Source organism: Cuculus canorus, chromosome 19 (assembly GCF_017976375.1).
Source record: "Cuculus canorus isolate bCucCan1 chromosome 19, bCucCan1.pri, whole genome shotgun sequence".
In the NCBI taxonomy this organism is placed as follows: domain Eukaryota; kingdom Metazoa; phylum Chordata; class Aves; order Cuculiformes; family Cuculidae; genus Cuculus; species Cuculus canorus.
Genome location: NC_071419.1, coordinates 6,488,664 through 6,515,176, shown reverse-complemented (window position 1 = coordinate 6,515,176; position 26,513 = coordinate 6,488,664). Strand labels below are relative to the sequence as shown.

General features: G+C 41.0%; 1 protein-coding gene across 9 annotated transcripts in view; it reads left to right on the top strand.

Moving 5' to 3' along the window:
- The first annotated feature begins 1,318 nt into the window (after window positions 1-1,318).
- Window positions 1,319-26,513, top strand: part of SPTAN1 (spectrin alpha, non-erythrocytic 1) — a 51,096-nt gene continuing 25,901 nt past the window's right edge. For 8 of the 9 annotated variants that reach the window (XM_054084464.1, XM_054084463.1, XM_054084458.1 and 5 more), the window contains exons 1-22: window positions 4,686-4,733; window positions 10,049-10,288; window positions 10,910-11,035; window positions 13,465-13,605; window positions 14,702-14,848; window positions 15,469-15,602; window positions 16,332-16,476; window positions 16,567-16,721; window positions 17,636-17,771; window positions 18,323-18,424; window positions 19,193-19,330; window positions 19,775-19,885; window positions 20,335-20,412; window positions 20,587-20,742; window positions 21,091-21,295; window positions 21,423-21,604; window positions 22,407-22,650; window positions 22,965-23,087; window positions 23,860-24,077; window positions 24,815-24,907; window positions 25,293-25,427; window positions 25,912-26,060. In XM_054084464.1, the coding sequence (XP_053940439.1) occupies window positions 4,701-4,733; window positions 10,049-10,288; window positions 10,910-11,035; window positions 13,465-13,605; window positions 14,702-14,848; window positions 15,469-15,602; window positions 16,332-16,476; window positions 16,567-16,721; window positions 17,636-17,771; window positions 18,323-18,424; window positions 19,193-19,330; window positions 19,775-19,885; window positions 20,335-20,412; window positions 20,587-20,742; window positions 21,091-21,295; window positions 21,423-21,604; window positions 22,407-22,650; window positions 22,965-23,087; window positions 23,860-24,077; window positions 24,815-24,907; window positions 25,293-25,427; window positions 25,912-26,060 (3,191 nt within the window). In that variant the 5' untranslated portion in view covers window positions 4,686-4,700. Of the gene's footprint in view, window positions 1,422-4,685; window positions 4,734-10,048; window positions 10,289-10,909; window positions 11,036-13,464; window positions 13,606-14,701; window positions 14,849-15,468; window positions 15,603-16,331; window positions 16,477-16,566; window positions 16,722-17,635; window positions 17,772-18,322; window positions 18,425-19,192; window positions 19,331-19,774; window positions 19,886-20,334; window positions 20,413-20,586; window positions 20,743-21,090; window positions 21,296-21,422; window positions 21,605-22,406; window positions 22,651-22,964; window positions 23,088-23,859; window positions 24,078-24,814; window positions 24,908-25,292; window positions 25,428-25,911; window positions 26,061-26,513 lie in introns of those variants that run through there. The other variant, XM_054084457.1, reaches the window with a different exon arrangement.

Here is a 26,513-nt window from a genome sequence, read left to right as displayed (position 1 = left end):
AGTGCACTTCAAAACAGTCATAATAAATAAAAATTTATTTTTAGATGGAGCCTAGGGTTGCATCTCCTGCTTGAACTGGTGGTTGGTTTTTATGCTCTTCTGGTTGGTGTCATTTTAGGAGTTTTAAATATTAGCCATTTGGTGTTAGATGCGGTGCAAATAAGGTCGTATGTCTATTCATGGCATTTTCATATGCCTATTCCTATCAAATATGACAAAAGAAAGCATCTCAGATGTGAAAATACTGCACATTCAGGAGGAGGTGCATTGAAACTGCCATGAGTCACACTTTTCCTTGGAGACAAGAGTTCCAGGCAGGCTGGGGTGCAGTCGCTCTAAATGTGCTTTTTCCTTTTAAAGTACTTTAATAAAAGAAAGTGTTATTAACTCAAAAAAATCACTCAAGCCCACTCACTGCTTTGATGCCATGAAGCTCTTGCTGCCTTCCCAGAGATCTTTAAAGAAAAAAAAGAGCTTAGAGTAGGCTTTTTTTTTGCCAGATCTGTTTTAAACATCTCGCTTATCCTGATGTCTCATTTTCTTTCTAATTTATGCATCAGCTTTTCAAAAATAGATTTCTCCTGACGTTTGCAGCCTTTTGATGCTCTGTCCTTGCCACGGCGCTTTGTGACACCGCTCGCTGCTGCTTCAGAGGCTGCCTTGCCCACCGAGATTTTTAATATTGATGGATAATTTTTAATATAGACGGCTCAGGCTGCCTCCTGGAAGCAGCAGCTTCAAAATATGAGTTCCCACCCTTGTGTATTTTTAATATATATGGGTTAAAACTCATATTTTTGGACATAGAGGGGTGAAAACTCGTGAGGCTGCTGAGGGACATAGTAAAGCCTGGCCCCCACCCAGTGCAGCAACCCTGGCTGAGGAGAAAGGGGCAGAAACAGCAGCTCCCGCCACGCTGCACGTGCATTTGAACGGATCCACGATGTTATCGGGTGGTAAACTGAGTCTCCGTGAGTGAAGGAGGCTGAAACAACTCCCACTACCCGGCCCGCCATTACTGAAGGTAGGCGAACGCGCTGTACCCGCCGCTCGGCCCTCTCCGGAGCCGCTCGGCCCTCTCCGGAGCCGCTCGGCCCTCTCCGGAGCCGCTCGGCCCTCTCCGGAGCCGCTCGGCCCTCTCCGGAGCCGCTCGGCCCTCTCCGGAGCCGCTCGGCCCTCTCCGGAGCCGCTCGGCTCCCCCCGCCCCTCTCCGTAAACGCCGCTCCCGCAGTGCTCGCGTGGGTGGGGCCCCCTCCATTCCCGATGGTTTCCGAAGCCCTTCGGCTCTTTCCGGCAGCCGGTTCTGCGGCGCTTACGTCACCTCCGGGCCGCCCTATAAAAGGGCGGGCGCGGGCGGCGGGCGGGGTCCGTGGCGGAGGGCGCGGAGCCGGAGGGGGACGAGCTGCGCACCGACCGACCCGGTGAGCGCCGCGGGGCTTGGTTGAGGCGCCCTCTCCGCCTTCCGCGGTCACAGGTGGACGGGAGGAGGGAACGGGGGGTCGAAGCCGCCGCGCTGGGGCCGGCCCTGCCTGCGGGGCTCCCTGGGCTGCGGCTTCTCTCGCCCCTCCCGCCGGCGGGGGGGGGGGTTTACCTCAGGTGTGAGGGTCTTTTTACCTCAAATGTGAGGGTTTTTTCTTCTACCCCAGAGATGGGAGGTTTTTTTTCTATCCCAGAGGTGAGGGTATTTTTTTTTTTGCCCTAGATGTGAGGGTTTTGCACCCCAGAGAGGAGGTTTTTTTGCCCTGAATGTGAGGGCTTTTTACAGCCCAAAGGTGAAGGTATTCTTTTACCCTGGATGTGAGGGTTTTACACCCTGGGGGTGAGTTTTTTGACCCTGGATGCGAGGGATATGAGGGATTTACACCCCAGAGGTGAGGGGGTTTTACTTTGGACATGAGGAATTTTTTTTACCCTGCAGGCGAGGGATTTACACCCCAGAGATGAGGATATTTTTTCACCCTGGATGTGAGGGGTTTATACTCCATAGGTGAGGGCATTTTTTTACCCGAGATGTGAGGGGTTTTTACACCGCAATAGTGAGGGTATTCTTTTACCTTGGATTGTGAGGGTTTTACACCTTAGGAGTGGGGCTTTTTTACATTGTATGTGATGAGGGATGCCCCGCGTCTGCAGCCCCAGCCCTGAGCGGGGGAGAAAGGTTTGGTGGTCGCAGTGACAGCGCTTCGGCCCTGGGGTGGGGATGGGGGCGGGTGGGACATCGTCCGGCCCTCGCCAAGGTCAGCTAGGGATCGGCCGAGGGGCTGGGTTGGCCCAGAGCCCTTCCCTGGGGCAGATGGGGATCCCTCTGGAATGACCAGCGACCACTCCCAGCCGAGCAGGAAGGCGTTCCAAAGAAACCCTGTGTCCCTTTCGTATCTGTGTCATTGTGTAAGGTTTCATCTGTGTCGTTTTGTGCAAAGGGCAGGTGGTGTGGTTTCCTGCATAAAAGAATCGGGATTTGTTCCTCCCCTGATTAACTTTGTTCTTAAATTTATAAATCGAAGGGATGGCAGTTGTTTTTTTTCTCAGTTCGTTGCTCACAAACACCTTGTCTGGTGGCAATTATATAAATCTTCATTGCTAAATCATAAATATGTTAAATATAAAGAAATACATAAGTCATAAGTTCATAAATGATTACCCCAACAGGGTCATCATTTGCCCTGATGTTTAAGGAAAAGCATAAGCTTTTGTAATTGTACTTTTTTTTCAGCAGGTTCGTGTTGACGAGGATTTTCAGTAGCTATTTTACCATAAAACAGCTACATCTTCTAGTCTAAAACGTACGTGACTACTGAGCAGTCTTTCATACATATTTAAACAGGTTCTGAAGAGCGGTTGTCTGGAGATGGCAAATGAACACATTAGGGAGAAAAAAAAATAAAACCAACCAAAAAATCACCAGCTCAGCCTGAAATGGTTCTGCATCCTTCTGGAAAAAATAATCCATTTTCTTTTGGCATTTTGTTTTCAGCGAAGTGCCAGAAGATTCTGATGACTCTGTTCACTGAAAGGCCTTGGTCAGGGATTCGGATTTGTTCAAAACAAATATTAAATCCCGCTGTGTGATTTTTATGCTGTTAAATGCAGCTAGCAATGATCCTTCTGTGAAATTTTCATTTGTCCTTATTACAAATTGTGCAGAGGAAATTATGAACAAAAGAATGAAAATGGGATGCTTTCTGCTGCATTGTGTGTGCGGGATCTGTAACTGCAGTGATGGGATTGTTAAGCTGTGGAAAATACTTGAACCAAGACAGCAGGTTACGTTGTTCACAAGAAGTAATTTATTTCTATTCTTGTTGGGGAAAAAAAAAACCCATTCTGGTCAGATTGAAATAGAATTCTATCTTAAAATCAGATTTAGCTATTATGTTTTTGTGAGATCCATAGCTGATGAAGTTAGCAAACGTCTTTGTGGTTAATTTTTTTAATAACCAAAGAAAAAGGCAGGAACAATGACAGAAGACTGTCTTATAAGTGCTTTTTGCATGTTTTTCTCCTGCATAGCAGGAAGGTGGGAGAAGCCTTAAGTCTCCTGAGACAGGGTGGTTCCTCTTGGTGTGAAATTCCTATTTCTCTACTATTGCATTTAGAACTAACCTCAGTAATTAATGCAAATATCTTAGTATCTTTGCTGCCTTATTTTTGTCTACTTAATGTATTTATGGGACTGTAAGATTTTTATTCATAAATACATTGCTTTTGGGGGACAGACCATTGCATGGAGGAAATGTGAATTCCTCCCTTTTCTCCGCTGTGTGTTATTACAGTGTGGGAGTTTGTTTTTTGCATTTGTCCCTGGAGTGTAGGCAGCAGAAAAATGGGGTGGAGCTGACTGCAGATGCTTTGATGGAGATTGCCAAGTGTATTCTGGCATTGTGCTCCCATAGCTGACCGTGGATCAAACGGAGTGGCAGGCTGACTTCTCCCTGCTGCCACAGATACACATTGAGCTATGCAAATGCCATGAGAGAAATGCACTCGCTTCAGCAGGCACAAAGGCACATAACTGCAGTTGTCCGTCAACTGCTGCAGGGATTGCAGCATGCTCGCAGGGAAAATGCAGAGTTAGGGGAGGCAAGGGAATTTTCAGTTAAAAATTCAGTGGGTTTAGGTATGCTTAAGAGTGGCACAATTAGCCATCTCTGAAATAATCTTCTGTTGCAACTGCTCCTTGTCTGGGGTTTGTGGTAATTGAAAGTGAAAATCTTTGTAGATATTTATATTCAAAACTAATTCATAGAATGATGGAATCATAGAATTAAATTCAAAGCATTCTTATTGAGTTTGTGTCTTCGAATTAAACCACGGTACTTGATTATGCTGCAGCAAAATGTGTCATTTACCACATCGCAATAGCTTTCTTCACTTTCTGTTTTGACCTTCAGGTAATGGTAGACTTTGTTGGTTGTTTTTTTTTTTAAGCAAGCTGGAAAGGTTAATTTGCAACAAACTAAGTTTTTCTGTTGGTATTTGTAACGTTTTTTGCATGGGGAGGTCTGTCACTGGTACAATCTTGCCTAAGGAGAATGCCAAATTGTCCTCTTTGGCAAGGAACCAAAAGCGAAGTATGAAACATGTAGTGTGACTGAATATGCGTATAGGAAAAAAAGAGAGCTAAGTTATGTCCTTCTGCTGGTCTTTAGTGAATGTTATCTTGGTTTCCCCCTCCCTTTTAGACTCTACATTCCTCCATCATGTTGTCGTCATTTCGTAAAGTCAAAGTCCAGGTATTTTTACACAATGCATGAAGTGTCATCGCCATCCTTGCCTGCCGTTATTGGAGTGACCTACCTGTGACAAACAGCTCTTCCTTTGAGTGTGTTCTTTAGAGCAGGCGCTTTACTTGTACTTCACCAAGTCTGATCTGCCTGTCTTGTAATACTTTGAATTTCCTAATCTCTGTTTGTGATGCATGATGTGTGAACATTTCATAGTTGTTACAGTTCAGTATGATTGGGTTTTGATGTGTTTATTTTCTAAGAGATTTGTGTTTTAAAAAGTACTTGAGCGGTATAGTTTTACTTATAGCATCTAAAACCCAATCACGGTAACATCTATGTTGTAGAACATAATGTGTTTGCAGTGTGCTTTGGTTCCTGTTCCAGTCACTCACATAAGTTTATGATCCTTATATTATTGTGATGTAGCTGTTCGTATAACCATGTCGTTTTCCCTTCTGTGATGGTAAAATAAATAGGATGTTTGACCCAAATTTCAGCTGGGTAGCACAAGCAACTAGATTTTATTTGGAAATTATAGTAATGTAAATGTTTATACCACAATTAAAATTACAACGGAAAGATAACAAGTGGGAATGGAGAATGCTGGGGTTAATTATATAATAGCACATTACCTGTAAAGTCTGCATTCCTGCAATGCAGTCAAGGTAATTGGCTTTCTTGGGAGTCTCAGCAGAGCGCAGTCCTTGCCAGTGCTGCATAGTTTTATCAAAGGTCTGTGGTGATAGTAAGAACAAAACAAAGCCAAGAAGCCCTTTGTATATAAAGGCACCTCATTCAGATAGGCAATCAGGTGCTATTATTTCCATGGTGGAATTAAAATTTTAAGGCTAAATGCCAAAAAATGAACGGGTCTTTAATTGTCTTCTGTATTTCAGAAGTGCATAGTCAGGGCTGTGCGCAAACCCTCTAATCAGCCTAAATCACTGGCTTTGCAGCCTGCTTTAGATCAAACACAATTTACCCTTTTTTTTTTTTTCTTTTAATGCTACAGTTTCTTATGTCCCTGTAAAATCTACTTGTACCTGGGGGCTTGCTGGAATTTCACCTGCGTTGCAGTTAAGCCTGTATGAGTCTACAGCTCTAAGTGACCCCTTTAGCACATCCTGAGGTTTTGTACTGCGGCACTTGACTTATTTTTCTGGCTTGGAATTTGTAAGAAGGAGTATTTGGACAAAGGTTTGTGCTGTGAGAAGTCCACCCTTAACATTTAATTGTTTTGTAGATTTAAATTCATAACAAACCAAATGACCAGCGATTAATTTTGTCTCGATAGCATTTTAAATTTCTGGTCTAGGGTGTATGACATGACTTCCTTCAGTGACTTCTTCGTCACACTGTGTGCTCATGCAGTTCCCTCACAGGCACAGGAGCCAGCACTGCGCAGACTTCTCAGAAGGAATCTCTTTTATTTGCCTGCAGTACTCGTATGTACTAACTTAGCACTTGGCTGGGCAGTCGTGGTGGTTTTGTGTTCCAGACATAAGCAGTGGCTTGCTTCTTCCCAGCATTTTGAGAAAGCTGTGAGTGGGAGAAAGGAAAGCTGGAAAAAAATGAACGCTTTCCCTCCATCCTTTCCTTTAGAAGGTTATTTTCACCTCCAATATTAGGATTCAGGGCTTTTTTGCTTAAGAAGAAAGATCAGCCATCCATTCCTGTCCCCCAAGAGGGAGGCAGGAGGGAGCTGACAATATCAGTTAAATATTCTTTTGACCAGACTTAGGCTCTAATATTGATAAATGCAAAAAAAAATGCATCAGTGCATCGAGCTGCTCATGTGTTCATACTTGGGAAGCAGGGAGTGTTTGATAGAGAAAGTACTTGTACTACAGGCTGTTACGGAATATATGTAACACACATCAAGACTTGTCTGAAGAGAAAGTAATTTTACTACAACTTAAGATAGCGATCTGTATACTGATGTCTGATTGCTTTTTGTGCAAAGTGGTTTAATTCTTTAAGCTTCATGTAATTGTTTTTAAAAATAAGCTGAAATCTTCCTTATGACGCTGAATGTATTTTGCATTCTAGTTTTTAGATCCTCGGAAATGTGTTCTGGTAAGGGAATGCTGACAGCTCTTGTGTGTCCGCCCAGGCGGCACCGCCGTAATTCCTGTTTAACCCACCTCAATGCCGCTGTTTCCTGAATTTGAATGATGTTGCTGACATCATTGTTGTTGCACTGCAGTGTCCGTAAATATCTGCAGTTGTGTATTCCCATGCAAATTTTAGGGTGCCCTCATGTACAATTGGTAGTGTCTGCGCAAAGCTCGTGATTGTAGATTGAGGGATAAGAGTAATAAGTATTCTTGGTTATTTTTTTTTGTCTTAAATGTACAACTTTTTGTTGGCTTTTTGTTTTTTTTCCAGAAGAAACACCACCACAATGGTATGTTTCTGATTATTTTATCAGTTAGGCATAAGCTGGCAAGTGGTTTTCTAAAATTAGTCTTGCAGCTTAAAAGTACAGTGGCAGGAGCCTTTGGGACAGGTAAGATCCGCTGGTTTGGGGACGTCCTTGCAATGTCACCTGTCTGGGCTTTTGGGAAAGCTGAGGCTCGGGGTGGGAGCCGGCTGGTGCTGTTCTTCCTGCCCCGCTGCCTGGAAGCTTCACTCTGCCTGACCTTATCAGCCAGCGCAGGCAGCAGCAGCGATGCAGGGAATGTTGTCTCTGCGCACAGCGCCAAGGACGAGGCTGGTTATCTGGGGTCGGGCTGGGCATTTGTGTATGTCCCAACAGAAACCATGTTTTTCGTGTTAAAAACATAAAGCGTGGCTTCTTGTTGGCAGTTCTCTTGCTGGGGCTGCAGTGGTTTCTGTAGATGCCTTCAAATGATGTAGTCGAACTGAGAAGATGTAGAAACATCTTGGAGAATGGCTTTGTATTCAAGGGGGCTGCTGCAATTTGAGCATGAAAACACCCGAGGTAGGCTGCATCGTTCTGCAGCATCGATGACTTTTGAGTTCAGGGCTCCCTGGTGATTGCTGATCGGGCGCTGGCAGAGCACAGACTTGCTGACGTCAGCTGATCTGCTGCAGGAAAGAACAGTCTATTATTGCTAGAGCAAAGCACTTCTTTTACAATTGACTAGCTCGACTTACTGTAGTTATAAAAGGAGCCTTTCTTTTATTGAATTCCAGCAAAAAGATAAGCCAGATTGCGTGATGAGAGGCCAACCAGCTACCAGGCAAAGTTGGAGGGCTCCTCTTTGTTTTTTTCTAAAATACAAAAATAATTTAAATAATTGAAATTTTGTTATTGGCATAATTTAATAATTTAAATTATTTAATAATGTACAATGATTTAAAATCACTTAGCTGTGGAGGTTATTTCTAATTCTGAAGTACAATTCAACAGCAAGAGGCTGTGCAGTTTCACCACCTAATTTTCTTAATTTTCTCCCAGTAATGCCTATAACCTGAATAAGCAGCGGGAGGCTGTAGTGCTGTGGTACCTCTAGACTAACTGTCCCTTTGTTATTCCTGAACACCATTCAGTTTAGAAGAATGTTGTCGGAATTCAAGCACAGCACAGGAAAGGAAGTTTTTAGCAGTAACTGGCTCCCCTGGAGAGAAAAGGCTGTTTGAAAGAGTGCTGGCAAAACCAGCTGCTTTCTCAGGGAAGCGGATCTTCAGTTGAGCTCAGGTTATGTTCCAGGTTTTGATCTTTTAATACTCGGATACACTAATCAAGTGGAGCCTTTGATACCACTGCCTGATGAAACCTGGACTTCATTTATATAATACAGTCTGCACCGACTAGCTGGGTTTTTTCCTTGCCCTCTTTTGACAATAATGAATTAAATGCCCAGGGCTGGAAGAGAAATCAAAGCTGAATTTTCTTTCCTTCCTTCCTTCCTTCAAGTGCCGCAATGCAGTTGGGGCTCAGAGTTCACAGGAGTAACAACTGCTGCTGACATGACTGTCCTCTTGCAGGGTGGGGCTGCTGGAAGGGAGCTTAGGAATGTGTGGATTCACCCCCATATGTTCCTTTCTATCAGATGGTCGCTTTACAAGTGCTTGGAGTCTAAACAGAAAACATGACCACATAGATCACTTTCCAGCCTGTGGAATTTTTCATACAATTAGGCAAGATGTGTGTCTAATTAAAGCATGTGGTTAATTAATGACTTAAATACTAGAACTTTATTTTTTTTAAAAAAACATATGCCGAGAGATGCCTGTGTCTTTTACGCAGTCATAGGCTGGGTGTCTTCCCTAACTTTGATGGGAGGTACATTTAACTTGATGCTTACAGAACTTCTAATAAAAGCATTAAGCGAGCTATACCTGCAAACCCTTGTATTTCAAGACATTAATTGTGTAATTGTTCAAGCACAAAGTGTTTGTTGCAATGTTTTCTTCATATGCAGAACAAGTCATCAAATAAGTGGGTATACATCCCGACTCTGATGATAATGATCGTAATTTTATATTTCTGTTACAGTTTTGTTCTAATGCGCAGTTCTGTTATTGAAAATCAAATTGCTTTTTTTAAAGTTTAAGAACTGAAAACTAAAGGTTATCCCAATTTAATAGAAAGGAGATTAAGCAGAACAGTAGCAAGTTCTTCGCTGTCTGTGGTAACAATAACAGGGTTTAGTGCATAAAGAAACGCGTGGGGATTTTCAATTGAAGCGTAGAGCAAGATCACAGGTGACACAAAATGCTCTTGGACTTGTCTGAGGTCAGGTCTGTGAAGCAGGGTGAGCCTCTGTATTTCATATGAAAGGCTGTTTTGGGAGTGGCAGAGTGGGTTTGTAACTCTCTAATTGTCTGAGAGGACAGAGAGAAGATGCATCACACAGAGGTGTATGTATAATTACATATAGTTATATATATACACGTACTTCTGTGGACCAGTTATCTGTTGTTTAAAGAACAATAATATTCTTAGTCTGTATTGAGTATTTTAAATAAGATCTTTCCAGTTTTTGTATGTTGCACAAGAAACATTTTGTGTCTATATATCTATGTATACGTGTGCACAGAAACAGTTTTAACATGTGTTGGATACTTGCATGCTACAGTTGGAGATGATGTGGCCTTTGCAGCCCTATTATTCCAAAACAAGTAGAAGTTCAGTGTCTTTGTAGATATTCCTTTCCCATGGTTTTCTGCTAGAATTGTGCTTTTTTTTTTTTTTGTATGTATACTATTTTTAATATACATAGCTGTGTACAGATATACAACTGTAAATAAACCACATTTGAGTTTAAAAACGCAGGCTTCCCTTTCACGGATCTCTTCCTACCCTGCCATTGTTTTATAATACAAACAGAACATATTTTTTCTGCTTTCAGAAAATGGATCCAAGTGGTGTAAAAGTGTTGGAAACAGCAGAAGACATCCAAGAAAGGCGTCAACAAGTTTTGGACCGTTACCACAGGTTCAAGGAACTGTCTTCTCTAAGGCGCCAAAAACTTGAAGATTCCTATCGATTCCAGTTTTTCCAGCGTGATGCAGATGAGCTTGAAAAATGGATCCAAGAGAAACTGCAGATTGCATCTGACGAAAACTACAAAGACCCAAGTAACTTACAGGCAAGTCATAGTGCCGTTTTGTGTTCCTGAACTGTTAACTTTGGGGTGTACCAGGTCAGCTGGGACAGAGCAAATGCACAAGTGTGCCTTGGTCTGCGCAGGGTAAAGAAACATGAATGCAAATACCTGCAGCCTTGCAAAGTGTTCTTCAAAAGCCTGATTTCTTTGCTGATGTAATTGGAATATTTCTCATAGTGGATTAGATGCTAACTCGGCATAGAAAAAGTTACACAGTGCAATGTAGTGTAAAACCAGCTTTAGTTAATCCCAGAATTTGTCAGATGCTTTGACTCTGTAAATAAATATGAATTAGCTCTTATTGCTTCCACCTAAAAAGATATTTATAGACAATTAACTTGTGTGGGTGGAACTAGATGGTGGATTCCTAGATGTTTGGATGCTCCAGTGTACGAGAACAAACACAATGATGAAATAACTTAGTTTGACGTGTTTGAATCCACCTGTGAAACATGGTACAGCTATGATTTCAGCTGTACTATTTTATTGTTTGTTTGTCAGTACTGAATATGCATAAAATACACTAAAAATCTTGATATTGGGAGATGTGGAGGAGGGCTGCGCACCAAATCTCAGTCATGTCCTTTGATGTTTTCCTTGCAGGGGAAGCTGCAGAAGCACCAGGCCTTTGAAGCTGAGGTGCAGGCCAATTCAGGGGCTATCGTTAAACTGGACGAGACTGGAAATCAGATGATTAATGAAGGCCATTTTGCATCTGAAACCATAAGAGTGAGTTCTAAAACTCTCTTTTTTCCCCCCTCTTAACAGCTTTTTCCTTAAACCCTCTGTGCAGGTTGCATGGATAGCTCTGTATTCTAAAAGACTTCTTAAAATTCTACAGGTATTTGATTAGTGAAATCACAAGAGAATTTGTATTTTTCAGGCTTACAGGTACTTTTCTTTTTCATGAGCACCCAGCTCATATCTGTTCTTGGATCCAGTTTTGGGGTGAGCTATCTAGTAGGGGAGGCCAGGAACGTAGACTGGAAAATCATCAGTAATGCAAAGATGTGTTGAGAGTCACAGAGCAGATGATTAATTATACTTACAGTCCTTCCCAAAACGGCACAATATCGAGAAGCAGCAAATCCATGAGGCCTGGTGTCAGGGATGTTGACCACTCATTTTTTGGTCCTTTATAGATAGCATTTTCATTTTCTGCAGTAATAACTATAAGTAACACAAGCAACCATAGCGGTAGACTTCAGGCATGTAATTTCTATGTGCTCTGGCTCAGATCAGGTCTCTTGCTAGTGGTGTTTACTTTCTGATTAAGTTTTCCTGGCCATACATTCAAATCTCTTTGAATTTGCATTCCGTGGCCTTTTCTGTGAGCAGAGTACAGCGCTCCATCTGCTGTTTATCTGACAGTGAACATCCCTTAGGACAGATGCTTCCTCAATAACGAGCACTAAGCTTTCTTCGTATCCTTTTCTGAGACCTCTGTTGCTTTTTTCTTTCTCTCCAAATCTCCCAACCAATGTGATGACAAATGTATTTTTAAAATCATTGCTGCTGCACCAGATGGGTTTACATTTGACGTTTGAGTGATCATCAGCGTTTAAGAAGTCTGAGCAAACTGTAACTTCTAAACAACAAATTGACTTGAGAGTTATTTTCTACTGCTTCTCCTATGTATTCTCATTTTCCTCTGGTTACGTTAGCGTTCTCTATTCCTACATACATGTACGTGTGCATACCCCATCAGTTCTGCATACCAGCTTCTTCCCTAGGACTCATTTTGTTAAATCTGCTGTTTCTGGACCTCAGTTTTTTCACTATTGGTTCTGGCTGCAATTTTCTGTAACACGAAGAAGTCTCCTTAGAGGAGTTTAAAGCTTTGTTTCTTTATAAGATTTGGATGTGAGCTGTTGTAACTTTTCAAAAGGAGAGCTCTTGTCATATTTTTGACGTGATTATCAAACTTGATTGATAAGTTCATCATTTGGTTGTAGCTAAGAAATAGGGTGACTAACAAAAGCAGACTTTTTTAATACATTATATAATTAAAAAACTGAGGTGATGAAACAAAAAAGCTTTGCAGTCTGGTGATCTTAAGTAATACTGTGTCTTAGCTGCTCAATAGAGGTTATTTATATTCTGTTTGGAGTGGTAATTTGCCTTTTAATGGTTCAGTCTTTCACGCCATACCGGACCGCACAGCGCCCAATAGTAACGGCTACCCAAGTTGGGTCACATATACGAGTAGGTGAATCTTGTGGTTGTGCAGTGCCGTTCTTTTTGCAATGTCTTCTTTCTCCCTTGGTTGACAATTTGCCCTCTGCTTTGGGGCAGTGGTAGACAATAGTTGTGTGAGCTCTTTCCTCCCTTGGAACCTACCAAAATGAACTTTCTAAATGTATTAAGTGTGTGTCCGCCCATGCTCGATGTTCAAAAGCTTCTCTAGCATGACTTTCAAGTTTCAGGTCTCGGTGAGTAAAGCGTTATAGATGATGGGTGGAGCACATACTTTCCTGTTTCTCAAGTTGTGTTTCTGTGTGGGAGTGTGGTTTTTGTTTTAGTTGTCTATAAAATTTGTGGTTGCTCCCAAGAGTTTTGAAAGGCAGAGTGCAGCCAGAGAGAAACTCAATTTTAAAACCAGTAATTGCTCCTAGTTTTTCAGTATTATGTTACAAAACAATGCTGGGTAAATAGATTAACTGACTAGTGCTCAGATTAATGCTTAAAATATTGTGAAGTGGCACAGGTTTGACTTGAAACAAAATTTGTTGTCTTAAATATAAATTCCAAAATGAAAATGAGATTCCCTTATTGGGAGTTGATGTGTAAAAGACTCATCATTTGAAGGGGACAGATTTTTGTCCTGACTTCAAACTAGCATAGAATTTAAATCAAATTTTATCTCAAAACGTTCACCTCACAATTATGTAAACATAACTATTCGATAGCTTCAGTAATTAATAATAAATGTGTAAATACTCCATTCAGTAATTTCTAATTTTATGTTGTTACCTCACTTCACATAATTTGAAAACTAATGGCTGGAGATTAAATTGTTATGAGGTTTGTCTGCCTTTGTCTAAAGTAGGGTTTAGGATGTACAGCTTCAGAAAAAAAGTCATCTGCTAAGGTGAATAGGGGAATAAATCTAATATTCCCCAATACAGAATTTTAATAACATCATCCTATTTTTCTAGACTCGGCTGCAAGAACTGCACCGACTATGGGAGTTACTGTTGGAAAAGATGAGAGAGAAGGGAGTCAAACTGTTGCAAGCGCAGAAGCTGGTGCAATATTTACGGGAATGTGAAGATGTCTTGGACTGGATCAATGACAAGGTATAATTATTACCTGCCTTTACTGTGTTCTTGATGGGAAATTTTATGTGTTTGTGGGGAAATTTTTTATTAACATACGGTTGCTGGAGCAAGCTCAAGTAATCACAGAGACCTTTTAAAGGCACCTGTGCGTTTCGTAAGCAGTAGGTATGCAGGCTACAGTTCTTCTTTTGCAGCCACAGAAATAGGTACTAGACAAAGGGAGGAAGCCTGCAGGTTGGAGGCTGTAGCTGAATGTAACTCTCTTTGCTTTGAGGAGACCTTTGTCTTTCTCACAGTAATCAAATTCAGGTTTCCTGTAAGAGAAATTTATGACATGTAAAAGTGAATGTTTTTTATAAATGGTCTAAATGCTTTGTTACAGAAAGTAGGCAGCCGAACCAGCAAGCAGTGTGTACGTAATTGCTTAATGATTGGAATATCTTTAGATACACATTATATTGTAAGGACATGAGCTGCAGGAGGGCTGTTGGCTCTTACTCTTTGAACTCTGAGGATGTGGACCACAAACCACACTATCAAGAAAAAAAAGCCACAAAATTATCATATTGCCTGTCTTAACGATGATTTGTTATTTTCTGTCAGTGTGGGTTCTAACTGTTCCTGAACATGACAGTTTTTTTCATAAAGGAGTCTTGCATCAGAAGCCAACAGCAGATGCGCTTAGAGTAAACAAATTCTAGTCGCTTTACTCTGAAATAGCACAGGCAATTATTTTGTAGTTTTACAAGTATGCTTTTCTGTGCACGTTTTCTTTCAGTTTAGATTGTGGCAGTAGTGATAGTTGTGCACGGGACAGAAAACTTATGATAGAAGAACTGATTATATTCAATAAAGTGAAAAATTAATAAGAGCAAGTAAGATGAAAAAATAATGCCCTTAGGGGTCTTGTGTGTTTTCTGCAATAAAGGAAAGAAGGGGGATGCAGTAGTGGAGTTCAATGCAGGAAACTTTGTAGTTGTAAATCTGACTTTAAGCACAGTGACTGTAACTGTCTTTGGCCTATTCTAAATGAGGACAGTTTGCTTCATTATTGTTAATAGCGATTTCCCATAGGTTATACTGAAACTGAATTTTTTTTCCCTCAATGTGCTAGGAGGCAATCGTGACGTCAGAAGAGCTCGGACAGGACTTGGAACACGTAGAGGTTTTGCAAAAGAAGTTTGAAGAGTTCCAGACAGACCTCGCAGCTCATGAGGAAAGAGTAAATGAAGTGAACCAGTTTGCTGGCAAACTTATCCAGGTAAACATTTGTGTGTGTTGACAATCAGACTTGACTAGAGAGGTGTAACACAGCAAGCTTTCATCTGTAATTTCCTCTTTTCCTCTCTGATTTTCTAGTAGGTCTTTATAGTTTTACTCTGTGTGTGCTTAGATCCTTGGCTATGTTAATCTTGGTCATCATTGGATTCACTTGTTCTGCTGAACAGCTTGAGTAACTGCCTCAGCTGAGAATGCCCCTGAAAATGTGGAGTGCAGGGATTACCAAAGGCAGCTGTTGCTTTTGGGGTTAAATGTATTTCCCTTGGACAATCAAGATTAATAGATCTTCTGTTTTGGTGTGTCTTCTGGGGCTTGATCAAGGATGGAGATGGGGCAGGAAGTTTTGCATTCCAGGAAAAAAAGATACTGTTTGCAATTCTTTTCCCATTGAGTAATTAGTACTTGGGAATACTTGAACTACTATGACAGTACTGAAGGCTTACACAGTGTGGTTTCAGAAAAACTATTGTATTGGGTGATCATCTGGAAAGTACAGTATTTATAAATTGATTTCTTGAAAAACAGTGGTGTGTTAAGGTTTTGTCAATGGATGTAAAACCACAGAACAGATGAAAATAGCATTTTTCCTTTGCTTGCCAGGAACAACACCCCGAAGAGGAACTGATAAAGTCCAAACAGGATGAAGTCAATGCAAGCTGGCAGCGGCTCAAGGGGCTCGCCCTTCAGAGGCAAGGAAAACTCTTTGGGGCAGCTGAAGTCCAGCGCTTCAACAGGTACGACCTTGGCTGACTCTGCTGAAGTGATGTAATATTTGTGTGGATGTTTAATGATGCACTCGGCTCCATACAGTGGCATGAGAAGAACTACTGTTGTCTGTTATGTTTATGCTTTATTCTTCCTCATGCCTTGAATGAGAACCTTGTTCTAGAATTACCCTGGGATAGCTGTTCTGATTCATCTTTTCAACACTTGGCAGTTTTGTTCATTCCTGCGAATGGCAGTTCTGCTTCCCTTTCCTCTGAGGTCTTTTTCCCCAGTTCCGTCCTAGATGAGCCCTAAAAGGGCTGCGTTTTTGTTGTTGGATGGATGTCAGTCCAGCTGTCCTGAGGGGGATCTTTGAGCAGTGTCTTCCTATCCTCATCTCCATCTACAGCAGTTTGTGATTTGCTGTGATTAAGTTGGAAAAGGGTCCAGAGGAAAATGGGAAATGGATCTGTTAGGTGATGGTGTTCAGTGGTGCGATAATTCCTTGTTTGTGGATGCCCTCTGAAGAATGGCAGGCAAATGCACTTCAAGGCTTTCTGAGATGTTTTTAAAAATAAGTCTAATTTTTTAGGTTTTTTGTATTTATGGGGTTTTTTAAGGATGATTGTAACTGGCTGCAGTGTTTATGTATGTGGGTTTGTATGCCAGTACATCTGGCATACGTACAGGAAAACATCCTGTATTCTTCCTCTTTCTGTACAAGATAGACTGCTTTCAATTTGTGCTTTGTTTTGAAGGGATGTGGATGAAACAATCAGCTGGATTAAGGAGAAAGGGCAGTTGATGGCCTCAGACGATTTTGGCAGAGACTTGGCCAGTGTGCAGGCTTTATTGCGTAAGCATGAAGGCCTGGAAAGAGATCTTGCAGCTCTGGAAGATAAGGTACCCATACAAGATGTATTTTACCTACTGTTTAGAGGTAACTGCTTGTGTAAGGCTAGAAGCTTATTCACTCTTTGTGACTGGGTTTAGGTTAAGGCCCTTTGTGCAGAAGCTGACCGCTTGCAGCAGTCTCATCCAATAAATGCTTCTCAAATTCAAGTGAAACGGGAGGAGCTGATTGCTAACTGGGAACAGATCCGGACTCTGGCAGCAGAGAGGCATGCTCGCCTTAATGACTCCTACAGGTAGGAATACTGGTCATGCTGAAATTACCTTTCCTCTTTATTCAAATTTGACAGAAGGCTTTTGGGAGGAGAAGAAATGGATGTTGTTTCCAAAATTTGTGCAAGATTCCAGTGTTTTCAGAAGCAATCTTGTTCACCATTTTATAATTTACCATATATTCTTGTAGTAAAAGAAATATTCATATGATAAGATCTTGTTTCTATACTAGTCTGGCTACCCATGCAACATAATCTGTCAGGTCACTATTGAGAAGCTGTGCTAAAAAGAAACTTATCTTAATATGGTGGTTAGTTTACATCCTTTCTGGTTTGTTTTTTCTGCTGTTTATTTCTTCCCTGTGATGCAAGATTTATGGTGATGGAGACTCATGTAAGTAATCCTTCTTCCTTTGCTTTCCCTGTCATCATCTCTTCAGATGAATTAACAGCAAATTTAAAAGGGAAACAGAAACTGATCACTCTTGGTGATAAGTGTTAAACACATTCCAAAGGCAATAGCTGTGAAGGTGTGCTGAAAGGAATCTGAGGATTTATTTGCTTGTTGTTTTAAGGCTGAGGCATGTGTGGATGGAAGGTTCTGTCCGTTCTCCACACACACTATTACAGCTGTGACAGCAGCAGTCCCATAGGCTATCTCGAAATACTCTGTTTGAGAACTGTCATTTGATTTCTGCTGCGTTCAACATTCAGGCCTATAGTTAGGAATATTCCTTTTACTTCCAATATAAGTTTTAATATATTTATTTATTTATATATTTTATATATTTATTTATTATTCTGATTGCATTTTTGTAGTGTCTTTTTTTGTTTCTATCTGAGGAACAGCTTTTATGTTTGTAATCCTTGCTTTAGAGTAAGGATGGAGAAACTGCAAACAAATTATTCCCAACCTTTTTTCCTGTTGCTTTCCTAAGGCTGCAGCGCTTTCTTGCGGACTTCCGAGATCTCACCAGCTGGGTGACTGAGATGAAGGCTCTGATAAATGCTGATGAACTTGCCAATGACGTGGCTGGAGCAGAAGCCCTTCTAGATAGGCATCAGGAACATAAGGTATAATGGTTATAGCCAAATCCAGTCAGCAGCATCTGATGGCTGGTTTGTATGTCTAACAGACTCTGAGTCAGAACTATTGACGTCGTATCACTAGAAACCTTTGATCGTTAGGCTAATGCAGCCCTAGACTGCTGTCCTGTTTAATGTTTTTACTTTGCTTCTTGATAGTACATATACATGAGTAAACGTTTGAGTGCTTATGGTAATATTTTAGGAAAAATTAGACCTGATAGCAGTCAGTTGGACCAAAGAACTTTTTAGTCTTCCATCATGAGGAATTGCTCTAAGCCAGCAGAAAGATTGCAGCTTGAAACCAACCTTCAGTTTTGTTTTAACCTCTGAGTTTATTCTGACCTTATCTGCATTGTAAGGTAGTACATTTTTTTCTACCTTTCATGTTGAGTGCAATGTATTGAAAGACAGTCGAATGTTTATCATTCGGTGTCCGGACTGCTGTCACTGTGTTATTTTCAGTAGTAGCTTTCATATTCTGGCGTTCTATACTAAGATAAATTTTGGTAACAGATTTTTGGTGTCTCCTTTCATAGGGAGAAATTGATGCCCATGAAGATAGCTTCAAATCTGCTGATGAGTCTGGGCAGGCTCTGCTTGGTGCTGGGCACTACGCTTCTGATGAAGTTAAAGAAAAGGTAAGTTGACAGCCAGAACTCCTAGAAGAATTTTCTTTCTTCTGCATTCCTTAATATAGAAGTTCTTTTCTTCTTAAAATTGCAAGCTGCAAAGTAACCTAGAGGGATGATACAGGGCTTTTTAATTGTATTTAATTAGTATGTGGTTTCCATTCTCAGATTGACAGCTTCTGCTTATCTGTTATTAAGAATATTAGGACTATTAGTATTGTTCATTAGGAACTATTAGTACATCTTTACTCCAAAAGAAAAATGGTTTATCTGTTTATCTGAGCTTGGATTTGCTATCAGAAGTTTCAGTAAATACTTAGTATTTCTAAATGTTGGTTTTCAAACTTGTGGGGCCTCTCATGAAGTTGGCATATTGAAACATCAAACGTTCAAATGCCGTAAGTAAGAGCAGACCAAAGAGACTTAAGAGGCCGAGAGGGCAGGATGGTTTGCTATGAAGAGCTTCTCTTACAAATAGGTCTGCAGTCAAAAGGAGCAGTTGTCCATCAGAATTCTCTGTGTAGCTTACTTTGGAAAAGGAGAAGTTTCTGGCTGAAGTCAGAAGGTTGTAGCTGCTTCTTAAGCTTGATAGACTGAGAAGAGGCTTCCCCTGTACAGAGATGGTGATGTCAGTAACAGGAGAATGACTCTTTACACAGGAGGTCATTTCCAATCCAGTGTTAACCGGTCAAGTCACAAGTTGATTTTTACTTTGAGATGGAAATGAGCCGTACTGTTAAGTAAAATTATTTTATGTTTCTCTTCCCAATCCCTCAGCTGACCATCCTCTCAGATGAAAGAACTGCCTTGCTAGAACTATGGGAACTTCGCAGACAGCAGTATGAGCAGTGCATGGACCTGCAGCTTTTCTACAGAGATACTGAACAAGTTGACAACTGGATGAGCAAACAAGAAGTGAGTGCATATTTTTAACTCCAGATAAGGTTGATTTTAATTTCTGGCTTGTCTTCTGTGGAATTCACAATTGGTGTTTACTCGTGGCAGCGACTGACACTAGATGCACACTGGGAAGCAGGCTACTGGGCAGTTATTTATCCGACTGCCCAAGCTGCTGCGAGGACTGTTTCCATCTAATGCTGAAACTGTTAGTTGTGACAGTTTGGCTTGAAATGGCTTTTATGTGTGTTAACTCTTGTAAAGTGCTGTTAGAATAAGATGCTAAAAAGAATTATTCAGAACCTCAGGCTGCTAGAGGCATGCAGGAAACACCATCCCCATATATCATAGTTTACTTTTCAATTCTGTCGTATAGTAGGAAATGTCAGCCCCGTGCTTGAATTGGCTTAGAGCAGCTGAGAAACATAAAAATCAACGGTGTGCTTTGTTTCCTTACTTTAGGCATTTCTGCTGAATGAAGACCTTGGCGATTCTCTGGATAGTGTGGAAGCTCTTCTCAAGAAGCATGAAGACTTTGAGAAATCCCTAAGCGCCCAGGAGGAGAAAATCACAGTAAGATACATTAGATGATTGCTAAATGGGCAAGAAGTAAAGCAAGTAAATTTGTTGACTGGGGCAGAGATGCTGCTGCTGGATGACAGGGAAGGTCGGGGTTTGCTCTGGAGAATGATCCACTGATATGTGGAATGTATTCTCTCTGAATGATATGTATTGTGTCTAAAATGGAATATAGCGGAGAAGACAGGATAGGGTTTGATTGCTACCTTGGAGAGCTGAGTTACCCGTTGCTTTTGCATTATGCCAGCACTCGGGTGGATGAAGATTTGTCAAAAACCTGCACATGTAAGGTGATGGTACAGATAAAAAAGGGCCTATCAACACTGATCTTAATGGCTTTTTATTAGTTCTGCCATGATAAAGTTTTGAGAATGAGTCTACTGGGTAAACTGACATAAGCAATTTTTATTACACCAAGTAAATGAGAACTGTCTTCTCTTTAGGCATTAGATGAGTTTGCTACTAAATTGATTCAGAATAACCACTATGCCATGGATGATGTTGCTACACGCAGAGATGCTGTAAGTATCAAAGATATATTCGGACTGTAGTCTTCAAATCGTGTTCTGCTTTATTATTTTAAATGATATGCTGCCGTATATGATAAGTCAGCAGAGCTCTTCCAAAAGTATGGGTACAGTGGTGGATCTCAGATGCTTAAAGAATTTACAAACCTTTGCTTTTTTTTTTTTTAGCTGCTGAGCCGCCGAAATGCCCTTCATGAAAGAGCTATGTATCGTCGTGCCCAGCTGGCCGATTCTTTCCATCTGCAGCAGTTTTTCCGAGACTCTGATGAGCTAAAGAGTTGGGTTAATGAAAAAATGAAAACTGCAACAGATGAGGCATACAAGGTAAACAAAGATGAACATTAGGGTGATTTTAAGGCAATACCAGGTTTAATGTTATCACTCTAATGATATGAAGTGGCATCGGCTGAAATGCTGCTGATGGTAGGCACTATTAAAGTCACTGTGAGGAACTGCAATTTCTCCCTGACCCCAAGGGGGATTTTCCCATCGTGCTGTAATCATGCTTTTTCAATAGCTCAAGTGTTCTGATTTCAAAAGCGCATTTTTGGCACCAAATCCTCTTGTGACATCTTGGCATGTATATGAACATAGTCTAATTTAAAAAATCCGTTGGAGACCTCTAGATACTAATTTTGGATTTAATGGTTCTTATTCTTTCTTCGTCTGTAGGATCCATCAAACTTGCAAGGCAAAGTTCAGAAACATCAAGCTTTTGAAGCAGAGCTTTCTGCTAATCAGAGTCGTATTGATGCGCTGGAGAAAGCTGGCCAGAAGCTGATTGATGTCAACCACTATGCATCTGATGAAGTGGCAACCCGCATGAATGAAGTTATCAGCTTGTGGAAGAAACTTCTGGAGGCCACTGAGCTCAAAGGTACGTCTTGCTCAGGAGAGTGTGGGCAGCTCTTTCCTTGAGAGGTTAGCTGGGAGAAGATGAGGAGTGAGTTAAATGAAGTGGAAAAACTTAAGTCATCTTTTCCTCTTGCCACTCTGTCTCTCAGGTATAAAACTGCGTGAAGCCAATCAACAGCAGCAATTCAATCGCAACGTGGAGGACATTGAGCTGTGGCTTTATGAAGTGGAGGGACACTTGGCTTCTGATGATTATGGAAAAGACCTTACTAGTGTTCAGAATCTCCAGAAGAAACATGCCCTGCTAGAGGCAGATGTTGCTGCCCATCAGGTAAGGGAAATAATTTTTCTTCCTGTTGTCTCAGATCTGCTAACTCAAAAGCATTCACAGCAGAGACCTTAGCAGGTCCATGCTTCTGTAATTTTTGTAGCTTTGGACTTTACAGTTTATTTATCAGAAATCATTTTGAACTGAAATGTAAATTGCACGTCTCTAAGAACAGTATCTGCATGAGTTTTTCAAAAAGGTTATTTTTGTCAAATAATTCCATCCTGTGGCCTGCTGACAGCACCGCATTTTTTTGTGCTGTGAATACCAACTTAAAAGATGTGCTGCGCTTTGCATAGGAAATAATTTACCCTTAGGCTCTCCATTTACAAACAGGTTATTGTTGTTCAGTTTGTTTTCATGTAGCTCTAAGAAATGGCAAGGGGAGAGAGAATAGATCAGTTTTTAAATACAGAACTTCATAGCAAATGGCTCCTTGATTTGCAAATATCTTTAAGGAAATTAAATCCACAGCAAGAAAATCAACAAAATTTGGGTTCCCACAGCTGGAGCTATGTTGTTAATAATTGGGAGATAGTTCATCCAGAGTAGCACATCTGTAAAGTTAGTGTAACTTCAAGAATCTTTTGTTTGTTTTATGAAATTGTCAGATTGAAGCCAATTACATTTGCATAATGTATTGAATATTGTCCAGGTTATAATTACTACTGAAATTACTGCACTGATGGTGTGCAGCTGAGGTTCTCTTCTTCTGTGACTTTTAGCTAAGACCTGGAAGTGTTTTCCATCACTGCAGCCATCTTACAGAAATTCTGACGTAATGCTATTGCTGAATTAATTTTAGGATCGAATAGATGGCATTACCATCCAGGCACGCCAGTTCCAAGATGCTGGGCACTTTGACGCTGACAATATCAAGAAGAAACAAGAAGCTTTAGTAGCTCGTTATGAAGCTCTAAAGGATCCTATGGTAGCTCGTAAGCAGAAACTTGCAGATTCTCTTCGCCTGCAGCAGCTTTTCCGTGACATTGAGGATGAAGAGACCTGGATTAGGGAAAAAGAACCTATTGCAGCATCAACAAACCGAGGTCAGTCCATCCTGGTATCTCCAGGGTTTAGGTGTCAAGATTGCTCTGTTATAACTTGTGTCTTTATGGAATATTCCCTGGAAGTTTCTGAAATGTTTGTTGTAATTACAGTTGCCTAGAGTTGTGTATTTGCCATCACTCGTGGTTCTTTAACTGGTACTTTTCAAATGGGTAACTTAGTTTTCATAGTGCTCTGTCTTAGTTATGATAGTACTTATTTTGCAAGTTTGGCTAGCGCTGGTTGCAGCTTCCTTGACTTTCATGTTCAGTCTATTTACTTTGAATTAGCTGATGAACTATTTTGTATCTTTCAGGCAAGGACTTAATTGGTGTCCAGAATCTGCTAAAGAAGCACCAGGCTTTGCAGGCAGAAATTGCAGGCCATGAGCCCCGCATTAAAGCAGTCACACAGAAAGGAAACGCTATGGTGGAGGAGGGTATGTCTCAATGTTTTAACTCTTCCTCTTTCAGAAATCTTGAAGTCTTTGTGCTGGACTTTGTTCTCTGGCCCTGCACAACAAAGAATTGTTGCCTGTTTTTATCCAGGCAATAGGCAGGTACCTCCTAGCAGGATGGACTTATGGTCATTCTTTCACCTGAGTATAAAAATAGATTCCTTGATGGAAACCTGTCGCCATTTTCACAGATCTCCATCTGCTCTTGGCAAACACAAATGAACCCTTTATTCAGCACCTTTGTGCCTACGATATTTAGTCTCCATTTCTAAATCTGTTAAAAGCTTCTCTCTGAGATACATTAGTATGATGTGAGAAATGATTCTGGACAAAGACAGTAGGAGTCATTGCTGCTTTTTCAATAAGTAAGTTTCTTTATTTCTGTCTGGGTATTCTTAACAACAGAATACTTAGAAAATTCCCCTGATTCCAGCATTCAGAATGCAGTTATGATATTTCTCTTGTCAAAAGTCTGCCGCTGGAAAGAGGTGACCTTTCCTGCCTCTTCATTGAGAAGAAATGTTTTGTTCTTAATGGTTAAAATATTCCTAGTACAGTTTGACTGACAGGTACAGTGTTTTCCAGTGTGAGGCAAAAGGATAAGCTGGGTTATGCTTTCATTATTGTTGGCAGAATAGGCTACCTAAGTTTAACAGATCTGTTTTCTGTGACCTTCAAGAAGTACAAGTAATCTTTTTGTGTGAATTAGTATGTCTCCTTAAGTCCTTCAGTTCACTCTCTCTCTGTTGTCTAGGACATTTTGCAGCTGAGGATGTGAAAATCAAATTGAATGAGTTGAACCAAAAATGGGACTCTCTGAAAGCTAAAGCATCTCAGCGTCGACAAGACCTAGAGGATTCCCTGCAAGCTCAGCAGTATTTTGCTGACGCTAATGAGGCGGAATCCTGGATGAGGGAGAAGGAACCCATTGTTGGCAGTACAGACTATGGAAAAGATGAAGACTCTGCTGAGGTATTTGAGATTGTTGTTTGAATCAGTTTTGCATAAACACAGTGGGGACTTGTTCAGTGGTAAAAAAAAAAAAAAGGAGCTTTGCTAATTTCAGGATTCCTAAGAGAAAAGGCACAAAATTCTTGCATCAAGCTGAATTTTGGCTCAGAGGCAGAAGTTGGCAGATTTTTCCTGTCTTGGTTTTTGCACATGAAATTCTGTTGTTCAGTGTTAAACGAATTGTTAGGAAACTTTACATTTGTATTCATTTTTAATAGGGTTTTAGTGAAGTACAGCAAGAGTAATATCAGCAAATTCCTCTTCCAATGTTGCAGTTCAGTATGGGTCTGGTTTTCAGCAGCTCATTAGTCTGGAAGTAATTTTTTGTCTGGAGTTATTTTACTGGTGTCATTCCGTAGCCAAGCACCGTGTCCCAGACACTGCTGACTGACGCCCTGTCAAGATGAAGTACAGTTTAAAGGCATGCTTTCAGACTTAACACTATTTCCAGAGTGATACGTGGTATTCCTGGTCAGAACACAGGAGTGTTTCTGAGATAAGGTAGAGGAAAAGCAGTAGAAGCATTTGGACTATCCAGCCGGTGAATAAATAGAAGTCGTTATTCCCATGAGAGTCACAGGACTGGCAGCCATGAAAAACCCACTTTCCCTCTCTGTGGAGACGAAGTATATATTTTAAGCAGAATAGTATTTGTGAAATGGCTGGTTGTACACATTGTTTTTATCATTTGCTTTCAGGCTCTTCTGAAGAAACATGAAGCTTTGATGTCTGATCTTTCTGCTTACGGCAGTAGCATACAGGCATTAAGGGAACAGGCCCAGTCATGCAGGGTAAGGCAAGATGCTAATGATGTTGCTAAAATTCTTGGATCAGTAGAAGTTAAAGACAAAGCTTAATAACAGTTGTTGATCTTGAGAACGAACTGCAGGCTGTTCTTGATTTTTTTCAATAAATTCATTGGTCCGTTTTTATAATTATAACGGACAGCTATGTTGCATTGCAAGAAAACGGTATGATGTTTTGGGTTTTGAGGTTTGAGCACAGACAGCATCTAAAATAAGTCTGTCTGCATTACAGGCTATCTGTTTATTTCAACAAGAATAATTTTAGGGCGCTACAGCAGCTTTAACTAAGGCCGAAGTATTTTTTTAGGACATCTATGTTGATTGTAATAAACATGGACCAACTCATTTTTTTTGCATACTCCTTTGCTAGCAACAAGTTGCTCCCACAGATGATGAAACTGGAAAAGAGCTCGTTCTGGCACTCTATGATTACCAAGAGAAGAGTCCCCGGGAGGTGACTATGAAAAAGGGGGACATCCTCACTTTACTCAACAGCACCAACAAGGTATATTCCTGCTGTCTGTTTTGCTGAGCTGCGTGGCTTGCTGGGTGCTCTGTGGAGAGTTTTTGGGTTTGTTTTTATCAACGAGATTGTTCAAAGAAGTTAAAGGATCGGCACATTCATCCCATGTTCCCATTCAGCCCTTCAGTGCACCCCTTCAGCTCATTCTCGTGACTCCTCTATAGCTGCCAGCTTTTCCCAGTCAGACAAACAACTTGTGCTACAGGGCATGTATCTGTGGGAAAACTCCCTTCCCTGCTGTTAAGGAAATTTTGACCAAACACAAGAGGAGACACAGAAGTAAGGCCTAGATGTCATCAAGAGACAGTTTGTTTGAAAATACCTCCATGGAAGGAGAAAACTGTTGTGAGCATCATTGGTGTTCTTGTGTTAGAAACCTCTAATTTGCAGCTTTCTGTTGCTCAGTGTACTTTGTGCTTGATTGTTGTCTCACAGCAGTCATTTTTTTCCCCCTCCTTCTTTCCAGGACTGGTGGAAGGTTGAAGTTAATGATCGTCAGGGCTTTGTACCAGCTGCCTATGTCAAAAAGCTAGATCCTGCCCAGTCTGCATCCCGAGAGAATCTCCTGGAAGAGCAAGGCAGCATAGCGTTGCGACAGGAGCAAATTGACAACCAGTAAGACCTATCTGATGAGTTACGATAACCATCCAGCGTTTGCTGGCTTGGCCTTTGCCTCACATATGCCAGAAGTTTAGGTTGATGCCTCTTAACACTAGGGAGTGATTAATTGGAGCAAAACGAGGGTCTTCTTTACCAGCGATATCATACTGAGTTGTTTTACCCTTATTCTAAATCTTCTTGTTGCTTTCCCCATTTTTTAACTGTAAAACTCATGACACTAGAGCTCAACTTGCTGTCTGACTTCTGTATTTTGTGTTCTTTTTGTTGTTGTACCTAACAACTTAAACTTGTTTGTGAGTTATATATCTGTCCTAAGCAGCTCTTGTATTTGTAGTTGTCACTTCTAAATGTGTGATCTGTTTTGAAGAGCTTTCTTAAATTTGGTTACATAAGTACAGTGCCCTCCCTATACAGGGCTGCCTCTGGAGGTATCCTCCTTAGGAGCTG